Here is a 16,533-nt window from a genome sequence, read left to right on the forward strand (position 1 = left end):
ATCCTGTCGCTGGACGTCAGGAGTATCAGAAATAATCCAAAGGCGGCGAGGTTTTGGCACGCCATGACGAGGGAGAGAGGCCGGTGCAGTGACAGCTGGTATGTTTAAGCTACCGGCGTAAGCCCGTGGGCTAAGTTACGAGGGTTTGATTGATTAGGTGAAACGTTGGTTCGGGTTACATCAACCAAAGTACCCACAGTCCAAAACAGAAGGGCAAAAGAAAGATCAGAAAAAGTATCTGAGCTTCGAAAAAAATTTGGAAAAGTTTTGGAGTGAGAAGCGGCGACATACACGCCAGCGTCCTCTCACCCCGGAAGTCATCAACCTACCCTTGGAGTCCTTGGAGGGTGTGCTTGACAGCGCGCCCCCTGGGGGCTCCCTCATACTGCTAGGAGACCTCAACGCTCACATGGGCAATGACTGTGAGACCTGGAGGGGCGTTATTGGCAAGAACGGCCTCCCTGACCCAAACCCGAGTGGTGTATCGTTAATGGACTTCTGTGCCCGTCATGGTTTGTCCATAACGAACACCATGTTCAGACATAAGGGTGTCCAAGGGTGTCCATATGTGCACTTGGCACCAGGATACCTTAGGCCGTAGTTCGATGATCGACTTTGTCGTCGTTTCGCCGGACCTGCGGCCGCATGTTCTGAACATTCGGGTGAAAAGGGGCGGAGCTGTCAACTGATCACCACCTGGTGGTTTGTTGACTTTGATTGTGCTGGAAGATGCCGCTCCGACACGGCAGATGCAAGCATGTTGCGAACAGCTGGCAGAATCTCCTGTCAGAAGTTTCAAATCATACCTCCCGGCAGAACTTTGCCCATGTCCCGAGGACAATCATTGAGGAAATGACAGAAATGTCGAAAAACCATTAATTAGATGTTTTTCACCTATTTGTAACATCGGTTAAACAAATGACTGGGCGCATAGCATTTTAATGTACCGTATTTTCCGCACTATAGGGCGCACCGGGTTATAGGGCGCACCCCCAAAAAAGTCTTTGGTCCTATATCTTCCATAGATAAGGCGCACCGGATTATAAGGCGCTACAATGGGAACGTCGACAAAACAGTCAGATGATTCAGTCCAACTGATTACCCCCTTAACATTCCCAAAGCTTGCAAAGAAGCAAATACGTGTCGTAGACACGTGCGTATGAGGTGTCCGTACGATGTCACTCAAATGCATCATTTCAAATATCATTCGGAAGGTTAAAGTCTTGGGATTCAAGAAATGCCAAACATTTCTTAGTTTCTATTTTCTTTTTCGCTCGCACCTTTACTGTGCATATGACAATAAACACTTGGAATTGAGTTTAATTCACTCAACTCATCACAGCAACATCAAGATCGTTCTAAAACAAGATACCGGGAAAATATAAAGCCGCATAGCTCACCTAAGTTCTCACGTTCAATAATGATACGCAATCATGGTCTCCTTACAACCGTGAGTGAAGTAAATCCAGGAGAGTAAATTATTTGCAAATACAGACTAATAAAACATGTTACTTTATGGTGTACTTTAGCAAGCTTGCTAAGCTTGCTACGCCATTGCTAAACTCGGCCAATTGCAGGGTTTGTTTTGGCCATCTAGCCAATCCGAGGCTCCGAATAACTTCAGCCAATAGTGATCAATTCAAATGATGATTGACACCACATTGGTTAGCCAATTAAACGCCGGTATATAAATCCCAGCATACACGTTCGGGGAAAAATCGAGTCGGCGGCTGTTGCGTAGTTGCGAGACCTTGTGATTTAATGTTGATCCATAAATAAGACGCACTGTATAATAAGGCGCATGGTCAGCTTTTGAAAAAAATTAAGACTTTTAGGTGCGCCTTATAGTGCGGAAAATACGGTACTTGTACTACAGAGTAATTTATTTAAAATGTATCCTGTATACCTATGTGTGTGTTCTATGGCAGAAGGCACTTAAGTATAGAATAAAATCTTTAAAGAATTACTGCAAGCCAATGTTTACACAAAATATATAATTTTATGTCACGGGGACCCAAATGGCTCTGAATGACCCATATCCTCATTAATATTGCGATAATAAATCTACGATGTTACCAGTGACTGAGACAATCTGGATTAAACACAAAATGGGCAAGACAAGTTAGTTCTAACTGAACAATTTTCCTTTTCCATGGAAATATTGTTATTCAATATGCACAATTTAAAAAGATTAATAAAGTATCAAAAAGGGGGGAAAAAAATCAATTGACAGGTATGGCAGAACTGCTGTCTTTTTCATTAAAGCAACTTTGTATAATATTCAAACACTAGATATAGCTGTATTATGTCATGCAAATGGAAAAGAGTACTATAAAGCACACAGAAGAATACAAACTATGGAGACTCAAAGTGACCAAACCCGCCCCACGGAAAAGCTGGCGGTCAGAGGCAGCCCCCGCCTAAATGCTTAAAAGTCTGAATCATGGAGACTTAGACATTTTTCTTTAGCTTTAATGCTTTTTATTTTGTAGACTGTCAACCCATTTTGTACATTTTGCTGCCAAAAAAGGAGTGCCTTGACAAATAGTGCTAAAACACACAAATGGTGACGTGTGCCAAGCGTGGTGGGATGTGGGGTCATGCTAACCTGCAAGGTTCAACTTGGTACCGCGAGGGCCGTTGACTCTCGAACATCTTTCGGCCTGGGACGTCAACGAAAGCAAGGTTTCGAAAAAACTGAGCCGAGCCGCATCATTTGCAAAGGCTACCGGAAAGACTTTTTTTAGTACTTTGGCCTGGTCCATATTTGGAAAATATACACATGAAATCCTTGTTGACAGGGATTTTCCTCAACATCGGAAAGTGCAAATTTTGTTAATATTTGAAACTCTGATGTTCCAAAAAACGACTCGGTCGTCTATCGTCTCGGGCTTCAGCGTCTACCTGTAAATATTGAAGCCTTTGGCCAACTGACGATCCAGATCATGAATTAGGATGTCAAAGTCTTTCAGGCTCAGTCGACAGTTAAAGGGAGCGTCGAAATCCAGGACATTCTCAACACAGAGCGTGGTGCTGCCAGTGCCACCTGGTGGCAGCAAAACTACTTGGTTTTCCCTCTTACCTTCTCCACCTGCAAAACACAACAAACATTTTCAAGTAAATTCCTGTTACATATCCTCAATGAAGAAAGGAGACTTCATTTATAAGGACCAGGGGAGAAAAGCTGCTGCTGCTCTTAACTGCATGCAAAATCAACACTTTGTGATTGATGTGTTGACCAGACAGGTCAACAACTTTCACATTGCCTGAGCTACGAGACCCAAAAAGAAGCATGAAAACTTGACCTTGGTCGCTCTCGCTGTCCGCCAAATCGATTTGTTCCTGTTCGGACGGCAGCTGTTTCCCGCAGACGCTCCAATCGCCGGCGTAGCGCTTTATGGTGGGAGGGCTTTCCAGGCAGGCAACGCCTTCCCCGCCCTGTCGCGACACCACATCTGAAGCGGAATTCTCCTGACTCTCGTGGCACTGCTTGGGGCACGAAGGGATGGGAGCAATTGCGTTGTCACCAGCTGGGATTCGGTGGGTCGGCACTGTGAAATAAAGACTGGTTGGAAAGATCTGGCCCACCTCATGAAGGACCCTTTTCACACTTTGTCAAGCAAGGCCGCTTGTAATTTTTCAGTTTTTGGGCCGTGAAAGTCATAAATCTTGTTATCAGTGATTGTTATTGGCCTTTTTTCAGAACAACCGAAAAGTTTAATATCTGCCACTATCTACCATAAATTAAAAGAATGTGATCACGGGTTATAATGAAAAACAATGGAATTGTATTTTTGAGGATTATAATCAAGTAGAGACTAAACATGAATACGCTGGAAGGCAACATATACTGGAAACGAGCTGTTACACACACACACATATATATGGTATGATATATATAGTATAAGTACACAAACAAGTTTTTGTCTTTCTCGTCAACGACTTTTCACCATTACTATCCATTTTATGGGCCAGTGTGAAAGAAGGTGAAGCAATTTCTGGAGACAGACTCTCATCATACATGACCTATCATTACCTTTTGACAAGCAAAACTAACAAAGTAATGGATTCAAAAGTATCTTTTTTTATTCTTTTGATTGGTTACAGTTAACAACAAATGCTTTAGAAAACAAATGCTTTAGGGCGGCAGTAGCTCAGGAGGTAGAGCGCTCGTCTTGGGATCAAGGGATCCCAGTTCGAATCCCGGCTCGTCCGTGTTACATGTCAAAGTGTCCTTGGGTAAGACACTGAAACCCTAATACCCCCAATAAGCAGGTTAGCGCCTTACATGGCTGCAAGGCCGCTATTGGGAAATGTGGAGCACATTGTTGACTTGAAAAGCGCTATATAAATAATAATAATAATTTCCTTTGTATTGTCATTCTTTGTAACAATGTACACAGAACGAAATGTCGATACACCTGACCCGTTGTAGCGAGCCGATGCAGCCGCAACCAACAGAGGGCGCCGCCATTATACCAATTAGGTATGTCTCGGCCGAGGCGCGAACCAGCGACCTCCTAGTCTCAAAGCGGGCACACTACCATCTAGGCTACTGAGCTGGTAATGCAGATCATTTCATTTCATTTCAAAATGCATTACTATGTCCCGTCTGTGTCTTTTCTTGCCTGTGATTAGTTCATTACCTGTGAGGTATGATTAAGGGAAGTGGCTGCCACCTTGTGGGTGTATGGAGAACTACATTGATTCAATCTGATTTTTTTGTTGTTGTTCATATCCGTTATGGTAATTTAACAATGCTTGTAAAACAAGCCGGCGCCCCCATGGTAATAGAGAGTTACAATGGATCGTGTCTAAAGTGTTTCTTCAAGTAGTTATTCCATAGCCTCCAGCTGGTCCACTCTGAGTTCACAGAACTAGATTTATGAGGGACAACGGCTCCAAACACATTTTGGACATTTTGGTGTTGTAAAAGCTAACCATAAATGCATTTCTCAACAAATAGACTCTTGTTTTTTAAGCGTTATGTGCTACAAATGCATTTACTTTTTTCCTACTAGGGTATTTCATTGAGTCCTCCTACCCAGCATGCAGCAAAACAATATGGGCTAAGATGTATGGTCATCAGCTGTCGCTATCGTGCGAATTTCATTCCAAAAGAAAGCCAGCATTCTGGCCCACACTTGCATTTAAAAAGACGAGAAGGAAACCATTTTCCCCACCTGGCCACTGCTGTAGAAGGTAGTGCAAAACCTCAATGTGTCCCTTAAAATCCACTGCACCGCCTGTATCATCGCCTGGACAGTAAGCCTTCCCCCTTTTTGAACCCGCTTTTCCTCTGCCTCCCCTCCAGGCCTGCTGGGTCTGCTTGAGGAGCACCGGGCCAAAACAGACGGCCAGGTTTTGATGCGTCATCCTGTTACATGAGCTGTAGTGCGCCACCAGGCTCAAGTGGTCCAACAGTAAAGTCAATGTGGCCTAGAAAAGACAATGGCAACCCCAAAGGTGACTACTCTATCAACAAGCCCGTCTCGTGGTTTTACCTTTTCTGGCACCGGCAGACAAGAGAGCAGTTCTACGGTGTCTTCTCCCAACCTGAGGTCAAGGCCCACGGACGGAATGGGCTGGGGTCGTCGAGATATCTCTTCTCTTACCGCCTCATACAAAGCGGCTGTGATAAGCGAAGATGGGAGCTCACGCAGGTAGTCTTTAAGGATTCCTGTCCAAGCACTACTAGTCAATACAATATTTTATACTCAACAAAAGCACTTGGGACAAAATGGTCATTCTCTGTGAAAACGCTAAAGTCGTTGAGACTATTAGTTGCCCAGTGATTCGAAACTGAGAAAAATGATTACTCTGTTCCGAAAAGTGTAGGATCCTATTGAAGGGAGCAGTGAGAAATGGATCAAGTAACCTGTAATGACGTTAATGTCAGGATAGTGATCCTCTGTGAGGTGGACAGCCCAACTGTTGCTCTCAAAGTGCTGCCTTAGCCTCCGCTTGACGGCAGCAGAACCGCACAGTCTGTATATACCCACCACCTAGTGCCAGAGACAACTTTAAAGGACTTGCAACGGGTTGATCCCCTTTAAGAAACAACTCTACTGCATTTCCCTCCCGTCAAGGAACCAAGGGGGCCTTACTTTTAGTCCTCGCCGTTCGATCTCTGCCACAGTCTTCTGGATTAGGAGCGGAACGTCTGCAGCGGATCCTTCTTGTTCCACCAGTTGGCGTAGCTCAACCCCAAACACGGCAGGGCCAGCTGCCGATTGGCCTCCCGACTGAAATTAATCCACAGCATTAAGTGGTTATGATCAGATGCGCCATCCATGCTTTAAGTGAAGTTGTTCCATAAGTTATGTTGTCAAAAGCAAAGTTGCATTATTGATTTAAAGAGATGAGTTCTTTGTTGAGTCTGGAATTCCGGCAAACCCTACCTGCATGTCCTGCAGTGCCAGTCGGATGTGAAGAAGGCCTCTGGGCTCTAACTTGACTATCAGCTTCTGACTCCGAAGCCCTGACGCATACATAGTCTTCATCAGTCATTGGCATTGCCAATCCAACCATTTACTGCGACGCACCTGTTAAGAATGGCGAGATGCTGACTCCCCCTAGACAGCATACTATGTTCCGGATCTGGTCTGTATCCCGCTTAGCTGCACAGCCACATTAAGACTGTTCTCTGCTGCCGATAAGACCCCAATGCCTGACAAACTGAGTCCTACCTGGTTTTAGTACCAGCACTCTTAGCTGACGGGCTTGCTCCAGCTCCAGTTGGAAAGTGTGGTCTAAGGACACCCTGCTTCCCTGAAGGCTCAGAAGGGATGTCCTAGCTCGGGTGATCCCATCTATTTGTATTGCCAGAAATATCTCTTGGTCTTTATCTGACCTGGGTAAAATGGGAACAAGACTTTTGATATTCTCGACTGACTGAGGACCCTCTTGATGGATCTACACAGCATGCACAGCAGGAGACTGTACAAATGACACACACTAAAGCTGACCAACTATGAAGCTATTGTGCGTTAGGGCCAATGTTAGTTTCTGCTTACTTGGTCGAAGCCATGTGGTCCAAGCCCAGAAGGTGAACATTCAGTAAACCTGTAAGGCTCTGGCCATATGGGGAAGGTTCAGCGTCTGTATGGCTTGGAACAGAACCCAGCTGGCTGGCGTGTCGCGTAGGCAGTTTTGGTGAGTCTCTGTCACTGAGGTACCCTGACAATAGGTGGGTCGCATTTTCAGAGCGCGAGCAAGGGACTCTATCCTGAGAAAATCGACATCTCAGCTCCTTCACCTGCTCCGACGGCTGAGTGTGCTCTTGATGATCGCTGCATTGAAGGAGGGGCAGAGCTGTCCAGGTTATATCGACTCAACATGTTGCAGTCTGAGGCCTGCTTATCTCCGCTGTGGTGGCCTCCTCCGTCGCTCCCTTGTCCACCACGAGAGGAACGTAAATTAAGTTTCCATCTCAGTTCTGGCAGTTTCTTCATCTTTTGGGACAGTTTCCTCACTGTGTCTGGAGATCGCAGTCCATCAATCACACCCGCTTTCTTTGGCAAGAAAGGCGGAGATACTGCCCAAAGAAAACACTGCCAGAGATTACCTTAAGACATCCCACAATCAAAAGAAATATCTTTCAACCTGAGAGTTTTGCAGCAGCTTCATCAGCTTCCATAGAAGGCCTGTCTTTACCTATGTGTCCCGATTGGGCTTCGGTCTCTGCTTGGCATAACCACACATCAGCGTTCAGCTCCTCTGGAATAGGATTGTACCAGATCTGGCTGCTGCCATCCCACCGCTGACCGCGGGCCCGTATCCAGGCCTCTGACTTTGTTGATGACAGCACCCAGTCACGGCTGCTGCGGTTCAGGCTCTGCAGGTAAGCCTGCTTCCTGTACAGCTGATTGGAAACTACTGCAGCGGAAGAAGGGATGCCAGCTGCTTGCCGGGTGGCCACCTGCACCATTGAGTACAAAACAGGGATGTCTTACTTAAAATGGCAAACACTTACTTGACCTGCTTTCATTTACCTCATCCTGCATTAGCTCCAAACCCTCCAACATCTTGTCCGCCTTGGCGTTCGGTGATGAGTGAGGAGATTCCCACCCTTGCTGAAATTGTGAATGCCTCTTGGCTGTGATGGTGTTGTGGCTGAGTCCAGCATGCTTGGTGTCTGCCAGTGCCCCTACGACCACGTCGCTCGTCATCAAAGTGCTGGAGTGCTGGAGCAGCAGGTCGGCCTGGACTGTGACCGGGTCTGTAGGGAAAACAAGTCATCCTCGTCAATAGACACGTTCAGACTCAGAGGTTCCAGTCGCAGAGTTTTTGCCCCAGACAAGACACACTTTGTGCAAATGTGAAAGCAAGGAGGGGTCGGGGGTGTCAATGTGTGTCTGAAAGAAGTTTATGTTCCATCCACCACACACCCGATCTATTCACTCTTCCCGAGTCTGCCGATTGCCCCCGAAGGCTTGCGTGGATTGTTGAGTTGTCAATCAGCAGATAAACTGCAAGCACTGATCACAACCTTGTCCCACAGTGTTAAACTGCTCGTGCAGCGCCCATCACATATGCTCTTGCTCTCTGTTACCCAAGACTCACTTGCTGTGTAGTTTGTACAAGTAGACTCTGCAGGAGCCAGGACACGCCGCGCTTCCTCTCAATAACAATCACTTCTGGAGTTCTAAAGATGACGACTCTTTCCTGTCCGACGAACAAGTCCCGAGGTTCGATAACTGAGCAAAATAAATTGAGTCTTAACCAACCTGCGATGCTCACCATTTACTTGTTGCTCAGTCTTCCTGCAGGATTGGCTCTTGCCTCGCAGCCGGGAGAAAGTTCTTTGGAGCAGAGGATGAGCCATAGCGAGCCGGCAGATGTCCTTCTTTTCCCTGCCCTGCCACATTGGGGTCTTGTGGAGATGGGGGAATTACCTCATGCCTCATGCTCTTCTTCTCTGGCTTGCCGTTTATCAAATGCTGTGCTGCAGAACAGGAAATGAATTCCAGGCATTCTTAACCAACCCCCCGCCCCCTCCCCCTGCCTCCATTTCCCCCTCCCACTCAGAGCACAGCTGTGTATGGTTGGGATGGGGGTGGTGTGGCGTGGGCTGTTTTTATTCTGTGTGTGTGTGTGTGTGTGTGTGTGTGTGTGTGTGTGTGTGTGCGCGTGTGCGTGTGTACGTACGTGTGTGTGTGTGTGTGTGTGTACGTACGTGTGTGTACGTGTGTGTGTGTGTGTGCGCGCACGCGCAAACTTAAGACTGGCCTTGACATGTGCTGGTTTAGTGTATTACCTAAACTGACCTTAGAAATTGTGGTTCCAGCTCTTTTCAAGTCATTGACCAACTCCTCTCGTGTAGTTTCGGGCTGATTCCTGACCTTTCTCAGAATCATTGAGACCCCACGAGGTGATATCTTGCATGGGGGGCTCCACTCCAATTGAGATTGACAGTCATGTATAGCTTCGGCCATTCTCTAATCATTGATCCAACAGTGGACCTTTTTTCACCAAGCTGCTTGGCAATTGCTCCGTAGCCCTTTCCAGCCTTGTGGAGGTGTACAATTTTGTCTCTGGTGTCTTTGGTCTTCACAAGTTCAAGTGTTTTTGATCATATGGGGTGGACAGTTGTCTTTATGCAATTAACGACCTCAAACAGGTGCTTCTGACTCAGGATGGTGGATAAAGAAGCAGGTGGACTTTTCATGAGAGACGAACAGGTCTTTTAAGGTCAGAACTCTAGATGACACACAGGTGTTTGAATAATTATTTGCAGCTGGAGCACACAGTTAAAAAAATCATGCATTCTGATTTCTGGATTTTTATTTTTAGTTTCTCTCTCACAGTGGACATGCACCTACGATGAAAATTTCTGACCCCTCTTGATTTCTTAGTGGGAGAAATAGCAAAATAGCAGGGTGTTCAAATATACGGCAAATGAGCTCCCTCCAAAAGAAGAAAGAAAAAAGGGGGAAAAATAGAACATTCTGAACAACGTCAAAGAGAAAAAAGGAAGGAAGGAAAGAAAGAAAGAAAAGGGGAATGAAAAGATAAATCCAAAGAAAACGGGAAAAAAACAGTTAATTGAAAAAAAAGGGATAAAATAAAATACTTAAAATGAGGTAATTTACCTTACAGTGGAACACTTTTTACTACATTCTAAATGTGTGTGTCTAAAAGAAGCAATCATTTCAATTATGTTGGCCTTGGCATCAAGATGGTGGCCAATCATGTCAGCCTCCTAGGTGATGATTGTTTTATCTCAAGCAAATGCAAAATTCTCGACTGTCAAGTGTAAAAATGCACGTTTACATGATTGTTCATATATTCCTTCTTATTGTTCAAATAATATTGCAGTTTTTTCTTTTCACCACCAGGAGGCGCGGAAAAATACACACTTACTTTAAAATGCGCTTGTCAAAGAAACTTTTAAACTACACTAAATTCGATTCGACTACGTGCGGTGCAATTTTTTTGTGGCCGTTAGATGGCGGCAGAGCCTGTAAAAGAGCAGCCCGCGCGGAGTCCAACCAATCCGTAAATACAAAAATTAGTTTCACGTTTCTTAATTTTCCCGGATGGTTAGGTGAGGAAATGATCCTGTATTCCTTCTTGATTCCCCAAACAATTAGATCCCTTTTTTGAGTGTTCGGACATCAATTAAACGGGAAGTCCTGCGAGCGAAGCGGGTACATCCCCGCCTACGCCTAAGTGCAGTAAGCGTTGCCGTCCCAAGCCTCATGGTGCCCTAAGCAAAATGAGATTTTGCGGACCCCTATTACTTTATCATTTGCATTTCTACTAGAACTCATTCCATGTTCGACTCCAGGGGTGGGCAACAACTTGGAGTTCATTGGGTTCAATATTTTGGGCCAGTTGCTCAGGTTTGGGTACCTATTCAATTTTTTTTTCATTTATGAATAAAAATACATGCAGACATCTCATCTCATTAACCGTACCGCTTATCCTCATTAGGGTCGCGGGGGGGGCTGGAGCCCATCCCAGCCATCTCCGGGCAGTGGGCAGGGGACACCCTGAACTGGTTGCCGGCCAATCGCAGGGCACACAGGGACAGACAACTCATTCGCTCATTCACACCTAGGGACAATTTGGACCGGCCAATCCACCTGAAATGCATGTTTTTGGAATGTGGGAGGAAACCCACGCAAGCACGGGGAGAACATACAAACTCCGCACAGGAAGTCTGGAGCTGGATTTGAACCCACGACAGGTTCCCATGACATGAACTGTGCCGCGCAAGCGCTAACCACTGCGCCGCCGTGCTGCCCACATGCAGACATTTACAAGTTAAATTTCTTTTGAAATTTAGTCCCATCAAACTGGATCAAAATAAAAGCAAAATCATATATTAGGCCCCTATTTTAAGCACTTCAATTGTGTCATGACCCAGAACTGGATCAGGACCCAAACGCGTGACGTATCTCACACAAGCTTTTTATTGTACGGGAAATGGGGAGTCATGCACGTTAGGCAGTAGTCTGGCGTGAAATGATAGGAAGCCAGAGGCCGACCAGAAAAATAAACAGGACAAACTAGACGGGAAAGAAAACTGAAGAGAATAATAAACAGGACAAAAATAGAAACAAAACTGGAAACCAAAATTAAACGGGAACAATACCAGACAAGAAATACCAACAGGAACAGGACGGAGTTATTTCCACCTCCTTACTTTAGAAGTGCTATAAGACAAATGCTACAAAAATACTATGGAAATATGACAAAAATACTACAAAAATAAATAATACAGTAATATTATGTTACAAAATACAACAAACACTATATATAACATATATATATATATATAATATATAACAATACAATGTAAAATTACACAATGGAATTACTACAAAATTCAAAGGAAATATTACTAAAATGCTAAAAACTAATAATATGGTAATGCTTCAAAAATATAACATCATAAAACTACTGCAATAATACAAACACACTGCAGATATGTACAAAAATATTACATGGAAATACAGTGGAACTTCGGTTTTCGAACGCCTCTCCGTTCGAACAAATTGGAGTCCGACAGAAAATGTAGAGAAATTCTTGCTTCACTGTTCGGTCAAAAAATCGGAGTTCGAACGCGGGTAATGCGTGAGTGCGTACGCTAGGGTGCGATGGTGAGCGGTGTATGGGTGTAGAGCGCTCTTTTTGTGACCAACTGTTTATCGCGTGTGGACGTGCTTTGTTTTGCTTTCACTTTTAATATAGGTGTACGAAGTGTTTTAGCCCCTAATTATGCCTCGGAAGAAAGTCAGTGCAAGCAGCAAATGTCTACAGGTGAAAAAGAAAAGTAGTGCGTAAAACTTCTGCATTTAAGAAAGAAATAATAGCAAAATATGAAGGAGGTGTGCGAGTGTCTGATCTTGCCTGCGCCTTCTGCTGACCACCACAAAGGTAAGAAATCCTATTCATAATTATTTTCTTTATCTTTATTTTTTTATTTTTACACGTTCATGTTTGCGTAATCTTTCGTACGGAAGATTATGAAAACGTGAACGTAAGATTAGCGTGGGTTAGCTTTAAGTTTACGTTAAACATTTGAGGTAAACATTCAGGGTGTTGGAACGGAGCCCAACATTGAGGGTGTTGGAATGAAGCCCCCTTTCCAATGAACCGCTCACCACTTGTGGAGACCCGGGTGCTAAATGACTTGTAAACGACCTGATTTTTTAATTTTTACACGTTCATGTTAGCGTAATCTTTCGTACGGAACGCAAATGTACAATTAGGCTGGGTTAGCTTTAAGTTTGTTAAACATTCAAGGTAAACATTCAGGGCGTTGGAACGGATTAAAACGATTTACATTATTTTTAATGGGAAAAATGATTTTGTTGATCGAACAAATCGGTTTTCGAACAGGGTTCTGGAACGGATTATGGTCGAGAACCGAGGTTCCACTGTACCACAAAAACACGATTCCAGAAATACTACCCCTAAAAACTGTCATGAGCTGTCTCTCTACCGATAACCAGCACCTCCCTGCTCTGTCACTGCACCCTGATCTGTTCCACTTCTATGTTCTCGTTTACCATCAGCTTTTCTGAATTCCCTGCCAATCAAGGTCTGTATTTAAAGCCCTGGCTCACAGCCTACCTTTGTCAGATCGTCTGCAAAGCCTACACCCAGAACTTGTTTTTCTGTTCTCACCAACCTCGGTTTCCTCTGTCTTTCCATCTTTTCAAGCCATCCTTCTTAAAGGTAGTCCCAAATCTCCACTTAAAGATTTCTCTTCACTCTATGACCCTCTCCAGTTTCCCCCAACCCTAAATTAATCTTTCTTAACGTGACACAATTGTAGTCCTCGTCTGTCTGATTAGTGACACAAATCCTACAAAATAAAACCACTGTATTGCTTCAAAAAAAACTACAGAACTTCAACAAAATCCGACTCCCAAAAAAGTAAAGAACCACCAAACAAAATACAACTCCAGATATACTACAAAATATTCTATGGAAATATGACAAAAATAGTACAGAACTACTAAAAAAAATACTACGATGGAAATGCTACAAAAATACTTCTGCAAAAAAATTAAAACAGAAATACTATAAAAATGCAACTGAACTGTTACAAAAGTACAAAAGAAATACTACAAACATACAAAAAGGGAAATACTGTAAAAGTACTACAAAAATACTACTATGGCTGTTCTCAAAGGTGTAGGGTACGCCATTTGAAAATTTAAGCCTGTAATCATGCCTTCAAGTCAGGCGATAGTAGCAGAGTAACACATGTTTTGTGTTTATTTCTTCAATATGCTCGGATAAACTTCTTTTTTCATCTTTTTGGGGGTCTAATAAAAGTAAAATAAAAGCAGATAGGCGCAATGGGAAATTAAGCATAAGGGCTCTTTAAATCCCGTTGGGCATTGTTGATACATCCCTAATAGAGAAAAATATTGAATTTTAACCTTATTAAGGACTCCTCAAACAACACACTCCTACAAAAATATGACTTCAGTAATACTGGGTGGGTGGATCCCTTAAGCACTCGGGTCTCGGGCAAGTACAGCCTGGTGGTGCCCATCCCTTCTTATGCCAACAAATGTTTCTACTCGGTCACAAACTGGGTTCCTTTTGCGTATTGGGCGAATGTGCTAACCAATGCAATATTACAAAACTACTACTACAGAAATATTCCGCCAGAAATACTACAAAATTACAACTACAGTAATATTACTTTATTGGATATTTAGTTTTGTATCACGACCAGCACGCAGGGAAGACACAATCGCGTAACGTTGTCTCACAATTTTATTGAAAGAAAGAGGAAGGGCAGCACCCGCGATGCGATGCTCGCTGGACACGGCAAACAAGTCGCTCTCGCAATCGGATTGTGATCCAAATACGGAAGTGTATCTTCTGTAGTGGGCGATGGCGGTGTCACGAATGGAAAAACTGGTCAATAGCCGGGACTGGGAGAGCAAAGCGTGGTCGGGGTCGGAAACGAGTCGTAATCCAGGACGGGAGAGTAGACGTAGTCTGACTCAACAATGGGTCGTAAGCCGGGACGGGAGAGCAGACGTGGTCGGGATCAAAACAGGTCGGAGACAAAGGGGACAGGCGGGAATCAGTGTTGAAAAAGGCTTCCCTTGTATACACAGAGGTTCGCTGACGTACTGACAATAGGGGGTTTTAGTAGGGAAAGGGAGCCAATCAGAACCCGCGGCGGTTGGTGCCAAATGAGCGGGCACAGGTGATTTACATGGGTAATCATGACACTAAGTGCTTAAAACGGGGACATAGTCCAGTCATGTTTATTTGTATAGCCCTTCATCACAAGGAGTCTCAAAGGGCTGAACAGACCATAGATTATTGCAAACTACAGACTATTATTACACCATAGCCTGATCTAAAACCTACATGAGGGCAAGGAAAAACTCAAAACCTCAACATGAGGTAAATTAAGAAACCTTGAGAAGGGACTGCACATGAGGTAATCCCCCTTTCCAGGATGACCTGGCTGCAACAGATGTTGCAATGAAAAATAACACACAGATACATAAACTATTATTTTTCTTTACTTGTGAGTGTTTTAAAACCAATTTGATGAGACTAATCTATTTAAAAATATATGTCTGCAAAAATTGTCTCCAGGATGTGCCCCTGACTTCAAATAATTGCCCACCCTTGGAGTAGATCATGGACCGTTGCAAATGACCAAGTAATAGGGGGGCACGCCCTGCAATTTACCCCAAAAATCGGAATTGAGCATTTAATTCTGCAGTGTAAACCTAGCCTTTGTTACATGTACCAGCTCAGTAGCCTAGATGGTAAGGCGCCCGCTTTGAGACTGGGAGGTCGGTGGTTCGCGCCTGTGTACATTGTTACACAGAATGACAATACAAGGAAATTATTATTATTATTATTATTATGATAGTCCCAACACTGGTCGGAGTGCACTCGCATGCACAGACACAGGCGTCCTGCAGTAGGCGCTGACCCGCCATTAGCAAGCTTTTCTGCTTGACTGACGCTTTGTAATGGCGTCAAGTAAGTGGAGTAATCTGTTGCTTGACTGACTAAGTGAGTGATGGATGGGTGTGCGTGCGGGCACGCGTGCGGGCGGGTATGCGCGCGATGCCTTGACTGACACAATGACATACGCAAAGGAAGGAAAAAAGCAGAGAATGGACAGAAAGAGAAAGTGTGTGTGCTGACCCTTTAAGAGTTCACAAGTGCACTGACACCAATCAAATTGGACTGCTTGCGCACGCGCACAGACGCTCACGCACCCCCCATTCCCGCAAAGTAGTAAAGTAATAGGAATTCCGGCCATCCTTAGAGAAGCTTTTTCGGCTCATTCAGCTCCCAAACGGCTCTCCAGATTGTTGCTACAGCTCAGGGGTCTCACGCTTGTGGCCCTCACGAAGATAGTTTAAGGCCCCTGCCTTATATGAAAATTGAAGTGACAGTGTGTGTTTTTGCCCACTAAATGTCGCTGTGGGCAGCATTGCGGTGCAGTGGTTGGCGCGTGTGCGGCACAGTTCTGAGGTCATGAGATTGAATCTCCTGTGCGGAGTTTGCATGGGTTCCCCGTGCTTGCGTGGGTTTCCTCCGGGCACTCCGGTTTCCTCCCACATTCCAAAAACATGCATGTCAGGTGAATTGGCCGGTCCAAATTGTGCCTAGGCTTGAATGAGTGAGCGAATTGTCTGTCCCTGTGTGCCCTGCGACTGGCTGGCAACCAGTTCAGGGTGTCCCCTGCCCACTGCTTGAAGATAGCTGGGATAGGCTCCAGCACCCCCGCGACCCTAATGAGGATAAGCGGTGCAGATAATCAGGGATCAGAATTTTCCACGGATCCGTGGATTTCCGCTGTTTTTGAACCCCAGAGGCATTCCGACTTTTTCACTTTTTCTCTTGCGTAGCAAACAAATTCAAAATCCGACTGTCTCACTCTTTCCTTTATTGCTCTGGCGCACCCTGGCGGCCGTTAGAAAAATTGGCCGCATTGTCGCACAAGCTGCAGGGACTGAACTGCATTTGAACTTATCTTGCAGTATTTACCAAAAAATCAGTTATGTGGGCAAATTATTT

The 16,533-nt window shown here is 44.7% G+C and overlaps 1 protein-coding gene across 4 annotated transcripts; it reads right to left on the bottom strand.

The window, feature by feature from the left end:
- Positions 1-2,496: 2,496 nt before the first annotated feature.
- Positions 2,497-8,925, bottom strand: LOC148346848 (rho GTPase-activating protein SYDE1-like). Of its 4 annotated transcripts, none has more exons than XM_088323516.1 (14): positions 8,743-8,925; positions 7,995-8,221; positions 7,657-7,921; positions 7,259-7,537; positions 7,017-7,179; positions 6,690-6,853; positions 6,546-6,620; positions 6,402-6,481; positions 6,108-6,245; positions 5,879-6,005; positions 5,505-5,680; positions 5,184-5,439; positions 3,306-3,551; positions 2,497-3,091 (listed from the first exon to the last, which is right to left on the bottom strand). In XM_088323516.1, the coding sequence occupies exons 1-14, from the start codon at positions 8,867-8,869 to the stop codon at positions 2,901-2,903; spliced, it is 2,514 nt and encodes an 837-aa protein (XP_088179642.1). In that variant the 5' UTR covers positions 8,870-8,925; the 3' UTR covers positions 2,497-2,900. The 4 variants fall into 4 exon arrangements, with proteins under 4 accessions (XP_088179642.1, XP_088179641.1, XP_088179640.1 ...); XM_088323515.1 differs by having other exon boundaries at positions 7,259-7,567; XM_088323514.1 differs by having other exon boundaries at positions 7,606-7,921.
- Between the last annotated feature and the right edge of the window lie 7,608 nt (positions 8,926-16,533).

The sequence above is a fragment of the Urocampus carinirostris genome, chromosome 19, assembly GCF_059441175.1.
Source record: "Urocampus carinirostris isolate Australia breed hairy pipefish chromosome 19, RoL_Ucar_1.0, whole genome shotgun sequence".
Classification (NCBI taxonomy): Eukaryota; Metazoa; Chordata; class Actinopteri; order Syngnathiformes; family Syngnathidae; genus Urocampus; species Urocampus carinirostris.

What these genes read in the sequence shown, in the direction of transcription:
- LOC148346848 (XM_088323514.1), bottom strand. Translation starts at nt 8,869, where the DNA reads ATGTGGCAGGGCAGGGAAAAGAAGGACATCTGCCGGCTCGCTATGGCT. An exon ending in TGGCACTGCAGGACATGCAG is followed by an intron (nt 6,246 to 6,401) that starts GTAGGGTTTGCC and finishes GATTAATTTCAG; the next exon opens with TCGGGAGGCCAATCGGCAGC. An exon ending in GTCTGCCGGTGCCAGAAAAG is followed by an intron (nt 5,440 to 5,504) that starts GTAAAACCACGA and finishes TGTCTTTTCTAG; the next exon opens with GCCACATTGACTTTACTGTT.